Source organism: Augochlora pura, chromosome 7 (genome assembly GCF_028453695.1).
Source record: "Augochlora pura isolate Apur16 chromosome 7, APUR_v2.2.1, whole genome shotgun sequence".
Classification (NCBI taxonomy): Eukaryota; Metazoa; Arthropoda; class Insecta; order Hymenoptera; family Halictidae; genus Augochlora; species Augochlora pura.
Genome location: NC_135778.1, coordinates 1925025 through 1933426, shown reverse-complemented (window position 1 = coordinate 1933426; position 8402 = coordinate 1925025). Strand labels below are relative to the sequence as shown.

The 8402-nt window shown below is 40.1% G+C and overlaps 1 protein-coding gene across 1 annotated transcript; it reads left to right on the top strand.

Annotated features, from left to right (window-relative positions):
• Positions 1 to 423: 423 nt before the first annotated feature.
• LOC144473381 (uncharacterized) lies at positions 424 to 7548 on the top strand. The gene is made up of 4 exons (XM_078187206.1): positions 424 to 451; positions 1653 to 2295; positions 5334 to 5377; positions 6163 to 7548. Exons 1-4 carry the CDS (start codon positions 449 to 451, stop codon positions 7426 to 7428), a joined length of 1956 nt encoding a protein of 651 aa, XP_078043332.1. The 5' UTR covers positions 424 to 448; the 3' UTR covers positions 7429 to 7548.
• Positions 7549 to 8402: the final 854 nt, after the last annotated feature.

The window sequence follows — 8402 nt, the reverse complement described above, 5'->3', positions numbered from 1 at the left end:
GAAAGGAAGGGCGCGGAAGAGCCGCGAAATTACGTTAAACCCTCGCGAGATAGGGCACTCTCTGGAACCTGCAACTTCCATTCTAGACGAGACAAAAAAAAAAGAAAGAAAGCGAAACGGTGGCACGGGTTCTCGCGGCGAAACAACTGACGCGCTACTGATTAAAGAATATCAACCGGGTCACTTTACCACCTACGTGGAATCTCGATAACATCTGTTATTCAACATCGATTACGATCGGCTTCTCGATTTTTGTACCCAGTGGCGCGCGGATTTCCCCCGGGTGGTTGTTTACCATGGTCGTGTTTCGGTGCAACGAAAACGGTGTTTGTCGAATCGCTGGATTGTAATCTAATCGAATCCGGTCGAGAGAATCTGTATATAAGCCGGACCGCGGAGGCTAGAAGGCATCAATCAGTCCAGTTCACTGACAACAGCAACCAGCAACATGGTAAGTGAATTCACATTTGGGATCGGTTCCCTTTGACGTTGACAATCACTCGAGCTTTCGATTTTAAACTTCAATTTCAAATTTGTTACACAAGAATCTTAGATTTCTAAATCTAAATCTCCGGTTTTTAAACATTTCAAATTTTTTAAGCCAGAATCTAAGATTTCTAAATCTAAATCTCCAATTTTTAAACATTTCAAATTTTTTAAGCCAGAATCTAAGATTTCTAAATCCAAATCTCCGATTTTTAAATATTTCAAATTTTGTAAGCCAGAATCCAAGATTTCTAAATCCAAATCTCCGATTTTTAAACATTTCAAATTTGTCAAGCTAGAATCTAAGATTTCTAAGTCTAAATCTCCGACTTTTTAAATATTAAATAGTCCAAAATTTATCCTTGATATTCTCCTTTGAAAATTACTTTGCAAAAATTACCAAGTCTACATCGAAAGTTACAATTTCAAGCATAGACGCGAAAACGATAGACGGACAAGCGATAGTTCAAAACAAAATAATCGTGTTCGGATACGAGCTAGCAACCATAAACTCGCGAAGTCTCGATTCGTCGGGCTGTCTAGAAGCAGCCGCTTTGAACAGCTTTTACACTTATACAATTAGGGCCAGGGATCACTTTCATCTTCGGTCAAATAATTGAATCGTCCTCGAAAACTTTTGCCGTGCATCAAATATTCATCCCCCATTCCGAAGCGACGAGCCAGAGCCCTCCCCCCCTCCCCCCGCCGTCCCGCGAAATTACAGTCGAGTATTGCTTTCTCCCGAGCGAGTTTCGAGCTTAAATGCCACTCATGGCACGCAAATCGAGTTCGCGATCCACCTGGATTTGTCTTAAAGAGCGAAGCATCACCTTTCGTCTCCGTAAACAGTATTTTATCGAGAGGATTCTTCGGTTGAAATACTGGAAAAGAACGCAAACTCGAAACATTAATTTCTATTTGACAAAATTTGTCGCGACTTCATTTATACATACGCGCTATAGATTTATAAACTTAGCTGTCTCCTCTGCAACAAATATCTCCCCTCGCTTTAAACCAAAGGATACCGTACAATATTTAAGAGAATCTTCGTCTATTTTGCTTGCGTCCTAATTCGAAATCATTTACAGAAAGCTAAAGTCTCAGATTGCGAGAGAATAGATCGTCAGTCGCACAAGTCGTTTTAATTTCTAATTTCTACTTCGCAGATGAAATTCGTAGTCGCAGCTCTGGCCATCCTGGCCGTGTCCACCTCCACGGATGCCTACAAGCTCCCGCGCGCTGGCAACGGCGCCCTGGCCGACACCCTGCAGGACTTCGTGGACATCGTGCCGGTGAACAAAATCGTCTCGATCATCATGCAGTACCTGGCCGAGGACAGAGAATTCGGTGTGATGGTCAGCTTCTTGAAAGGACCTGAATTCAAGGCCGTCATCCGTGACGCTGAATCCATGCCAGAGGTCGTCGACCTTCTGAACTACGTGCAGAAGGCCGGTCTCGACATCTACTACCTGGCGAACAAGCTGAACAAGTTCATCGGCCTGCCGGCAATCAGACCGATGGTCGCCACCGAGAAGATCACCGGAGGTATCCGCGGTTTCTTGGACGACGTCGAGGCTCTGATCCCGGTTGCCCAGATCAAGCAGCTGTACAACAAGAAGATGTCCACGTCCAAGATCTTCGCCGACTTGATGCAGAAGCTCAGGTCCCCGCAGGTGCAGAAGATCGCCAACGCTATCGCCGCCAATCCCAACCTGAAGGTCATCATCCAGAAGGCCAACAAGGTCGGCATCGACAGCAAAGCCGTCGTCGCTTTCTTGGAGAGATTCCTTGGCATCAAGATCCCCATTCGTGTTTGAACGATTTTGATATAAGAGTTTTCTTTTCTAATGGTTTTATACGATTTTCTACCGTTTTTCTATCAATCTGTACTGTTTGTAATTTCGTACAATAAATCTGCATATTTGTAATTTGGTCTTGATCGATTGATCCCGATTATTTGTAACGGATGGTATCTTATCGAACGAAACTGATAAGTCGAGATGATACACACAGAAAGGTGCTACAGGTATTGCGATAGGAACTGATTGCCTACTGTTTTCCATCGTTTTTATTCTGGTCAAGAATTACTGGACAAAAGGATACAGTGCCGAATACAGTTAACATTTTTTTTTTTTCAATTTACCGAGAGGAGAGATGGTTTTAAGTTAGATAAATAATGGCCATTGAGATGATAAACGATTGTTTGGTCAGAAAATGGGATATAGAAGCTCTACGAAGTTAGAATAATTTATTTAAAGAAGTAAAGTCAAGAAGGTTAAAATTTATTATTTAAATCTCGTCTGCTTCGTATTTGAAAAATTTAATTTGATCTTTGGTATCGAATTGTTATAATGACGGAAAGTCAATGTTGCGAGTAGATTAATTCTAAAAGTTAACTTTAGAAATTCACCCGTCAGCTTGTAACTAATTAAACAAATTAAGGTAGATAAATGGTATTTGTATAAAATCGTAAGCTACATGAAACCTATAGGAATACATCGAAACTAACATTAATTGTTTAACATTTAATACAAACCCCAATGCATACAGTCGAAAGCAAAAGTGATCGCGCACATCTTTTATAACTTTATAACTTTTTCAAACAGGTCTAAGGAACATGACTTTTTTTTGTTAATGTTTAGAGGAACTAGTTCACTGTGTGAGATTGACTTACTACTTTACTTATTTATCACCACTTTACTTATTTATCACTACTTTACTTATTTATCACTACTTTACTTATTTATCACTACTTTACTTATTTATCACTACTTTACTTATTTATCACTACTTTACTTATTTATCACTACTTATACTATATGTATACTACTTTTCTGTGCGCTTGGATGGGAGTTTTGGTATATCGATTCTCAGCATCCGTCACTTCGGGAACAGTTACATCGGTGCCCGATAGTTAACCCTTAGCGTTCCGCACGTTTTTGTAGCACTGCCTACCAGCTACTCCGGCACATTTTCGCAGCGGAACGAGCTGCGAAGAAGGAGTCTTATTTTAAGCGAGAAGAATTACACGTGCTCGTGAATGTTTTTGATTTGATTTATTTTATACATATGCACCTTCTTCTTGCAAATGAAATGTAAATTTTCAATTTTGCAATTCACCATGCTGCGATATCTTTCTAAACAATCTCCCGTGTGCATTCTGGGTTTACTCGAGCAAGTGTCACAGTATTCACTTGTTCGACGTCTGCCATCCCTTTGTTTCCTTGTAGAGCACGACACCAGATACGGATCAATTACAAAAAATAATTTTGTTACGTATTAATAATAAGTATTTTGTAAATAGAAAATATATTGAAAATTCGCTGGCGAAGTAAATTATTGTAAAACAACCTGCCTCGATAAAACAATTTTACGCGAAGTTAAAAATAATTAATATTTAACCAATCAATAAAAATTTGACAGACGTTACTTCCATTTTCCATTTATTGTCCTTTTTAAATAAAATATTGTAATATCGAGAAATGAAATTTTACGACCGCGAATGTTTGTATCGAAATAAACAATATTTTTCTCTTTGTAAAAGACGATAGACTACAAGATCGAAATAGGTCTGTTACAATTAGTTTAAAAAATTCAGTGAACCGTTGTTTGTATTAGTTTGACTGAATTTTAAAATTAAAAAGAAAAAATTAAAAATTAAGTAATCGCATTCTTGCACTTTCTAATTTTCAATCGGCAAGCAAACAACGGTTTTTAATTAATTAATGTAGCAACGTCAAATTTTCCGTGGTATATTTTTTTGGAACAACGGATGAGTAAACTGTCTCATCGTGTGAGAAAACGTATGTGCTAATTAATTTGCCGATCGATAAATTGTCGGATACGGTATCACCGTTCCAGACCTGATTTAACTTCATATTAATTATTAACGATAAGAAATTACCCATTCGATTGCTCTCGATGCAGGTGTCCACAATTATAATCAGCAATTATCACGATAAACGATAAATACATCCGTTTAAAGATAGTAGGCTAATCCACTGTTTAAAGGGTTGGGCCCGGTTAGGTGTTGAAAAAGTCGCGTTTCGTGGGAATTTCTTTCTCAACAATTTTGACGACCCTTTTTGCCAAGGTTCCCTTATTTAAAAGGCCAAGCCTGTTGTTATTGACTGTACTTTTTTTATTTCAAAGGAATGTTGACTGCAACAATTGAAACTCAAAAATGAATTCTTTAAATTACCACTTAAAAATTATTTTACTGATTTTCAAAATTTTATTTTTAAAATTTAAATTTTAAATATTTATATTTTGCATTTAATTTTATAATTAGTTTTGCAACACGGCAACGTTATAATGTTCACTGCCGAACAGAATTGTCGCAAACACGATTAAAATCGTCCGCGATTTAGTTATCAATTTAGAGATCCCGAACCATTTGTTTTTCCAGTGAAAAACCCACGGCGCTAAATGTTTTTACAGCTATCGGTTGAACTGTATCTTTTTTATCAGAATGATCTCAAGCGAAGACAGATGTTACAGTTAATTTGTGTCTCTGCCGTTGCGATCGTTTTTATTAAATGTACTTCAACTGCAAATTGTACAACAAATTGTACAAGTAAATTAAAATTCTATTAAAGCATGCAAATCCAGGCTGAACGAACGAGATTTGATCTTGTTTATTAGTCGACATAGCCGCGAGCTGATTCATCGTGTTTTTTTAATACTTCACCGATGCGTTTAATTGTGAAACTGATAATGCGAGAGACTAATAATCAATCTAGCCAGGTGCACATTTCAAATCTTATCGCCCTTTCAACTGTAGATGTCATCGATGTCAGCTGATTTTCTCCCATATTCGATGCCGTACGGTATATAAATCACCACAGCTCATTTTGAAATCACATTAGTAGCATCTACCGGAACAGCGAAGGTAAGTCGAAGAAATCCAAATTTGCAATAATTCTTTAATATAATATAATTTTTAATTATAATATTTTTAATATAATATAATATTTTAATATAATATTTAATATAATATTCTTTAATATATTTCTTAAACTTTACATATTTCTCTGATGTATTTCTATATATTCATTTTTCTAAATTCCGATATTTATACTGACTTGAATTTTCAAAACTATATATATATATATATATATTTCTCCAATGTACTCAATTATTTCTCGCTCATTAATTAAATTACATTTTTACTGAAACTGTTTTATATTTATTTTTTTTACATTTTGAATGATGTCATTTTAAAGCGTTTCGCGCTCGTTAATTTCTTCTATCTCTATTCCTTAATCGTGTACTTGCATCTAATTTAAACTGTTCCATCTATTTCTCTCGAAACGATAAAATAGTTAAGTTGCTCCGAGGCAGACAAAATAGCGTTGCTTCGTGTCGAAAATGAGTGAAAAAGAATTGAGCTTTCGTTCTAAAGCTTTCGTTCAAACCCCATGTTTCATTAATAATCGATCAATTATTAAGATCGTATGCAAAATTCTATAAAATTTTCCTAACGTTTCGAGTGACAGTCGAAAACCAAAACAATGACAAGAAAATTCTATAAAATTTTCCTAACCTCTCGAGTGACAATTGAAAACCAAAACAATGACAAGAAAATTCTATAAAATTTTCCTAACGTTTCGAGTGACAATTGAAAACCAAAACAATGACAAGAAAATTCTGACGATCCAAAATCGTGATTCACAGATGAGAATCCAGCTGGTAGCCGTCGCCGCTTTCCTCGCGCTCGCCACGAGCGGCAGCGCGCTGCCCTCGTACGGGCAGGGCCCGCTCTACGAGGACGTGAAATACTTCACGAACATGGTGCCGCTGAAGAAGATCGCGGCCATCACGATGAAGTACGCCGCCGAGGACCGCGAGTTCCAAGAGCTGGTGCGTTACGTGAAATCGGACGAGTTCAAGCAAATGGTGCAGGAGATCGAAGCGATCCCCGAGTACCACGTGTTCGTCAAATACATGCAACAAAACGGCGTGTACCTGGCCGACCTGACCAACCAGCTGAACAAGCTGCTGGGCGTGCCGAACTTCGTCCCGATGGACGCGTACAGGACGAACGGTCTCAAGGGCTACTTCGAGGACGTCAAGGCGCAGGTGTCCTACGACCAGTTCATCCACGGCTACGTCTACAAAATGAGGACCTCCGCGGCGTTCCGTGGATTCGTCGCACACTTGAAGTCCGGCAATCACCAGAGGTTCATCAACACCATGTACAGGAACCAGAAATACTTGCACTTCCGCAACATGATCCAGAACAAAGGAATCGACGTCGCCCTGATCGAGGACGTCATCTACACCGTGCTCGGCATCGAGTTCCCCCAGCTCAGCTTCGAAGTCGAGGCGACCCCGTTCTCCAACCCTCAACTCGGCAAGGACATCGAGGACTTCATCAACCTATTGGACAAGGAGAAGATCGTCAAGATCGTGCTGTCCTACTTGGACGACGACCAGATCCAGACCGCCATGAAATACATGTACAGCGAGGAGTTCCACGTGCTCGTCCGCAAGGTGGAAGCGATGAAGGAGTACCAACAGCTCGTCCTCTACCTCGAAGACGCCGGACTCGACATGTTCGGCTTCCTCCAGAGTGTCCACATTCTGTTCGGCATGGAGGACTACGTTCCGCCGAAACCCGCGCTCTTCTACGACGCCGAGCTCTTCGTCAACAAGGGCGGGATCAAGAAGATGTGCGACGAGGTGATCGCCACGCTGCCCCTCGACAAGATCAAGGCTCTCTATTACCAGAAGATGGCGAACTCGCCGGCCTTCAAGAACTTCATGCAGATGATCAGATCTGACGACTTCAAGCACATCGTGAACCTGGTGTACAGCTCGCCCATCTTCCGCGAGATGAGGGCGAAGGTAATCGCCGCTGGTATCGATCTTGCGCCGGTCAAGGAACTCATCAAGAAGATCATCGGTTACGATCTTCCCGCTGTGCCCTACTACTACTAATAACGTACCGATTCGGATTCTATCTCGCGATTTTGGATCCGACGGCTGCGCGACACCGCTGTGAAATTATTTTTCGAGATTTTGTGGAGTTTTCAATAAATTTGAAGCATTTGTAATAGTCCTTTATCTTATTGTGCCTGTAATACCTGCTCGTCGCTTGGATGCCTGAATATTTGGATAAAAGATGTTTGTCTCTTGGTGTGACTTTGTCTAAAATGAACGGATAAAGACAAAACTGATGATGAGTGGATAAAGATCCAGCTGGTTCGATGAACACGCTCTGGTGTTGAATTTATTTGCTTTATTTTAACAAATAATTAACACTGTAGCGGGATGGCAGGGGAAGTGGTTGAAGGAATGGATATAGGGCACAGGATATATGGTTTACTGAGGACGAAAGGAGATATATTCTAATTAGCAGGTTACAGGGTGTTACAGGTTTATACTTTGATCAATTTCCTTGCTAACTTCTATGGCGAGCAACGAAAGCAACTTTGATCAAATGGAATTTTTACTACTATCGGGCGACCGGCCTTCATGGTCGTCCTCTCCCAATAGATCTAAGCTACTGTGCAAGGCTATCGTATCCCTATGTCCGGATGGCGGCCGGCCTTCATGGCCGTCCTCTCCCTGACTACCCTGTGAGCGGCCGTGGCTTACCTCGTCCTATCTCAGGTGTAGCTACAGGTGTAGCCCCGAATCGTTTTTTTTTATAATTTCTGTGTGATGATGTTAAGAGAATCGTTCCTGAGAGCGATAGCCCTCTTACCGATTTGGGTGGGAAGTGGATGATCGTGGGATTACATTCATGGGGTGTTAGGTTATGTGAATGTCGATTATGTTGGAGTGGGGACAAAAATTTTCAAAGAAAACCCCTATAGTGAGTGTGTGTTCATTGGGTTGGTAAGATTGGTAAGTAAGGTTAGGGTACAGGTGTAGCCCCGAATCTGAGCAAGATCCCTCTATATATACTA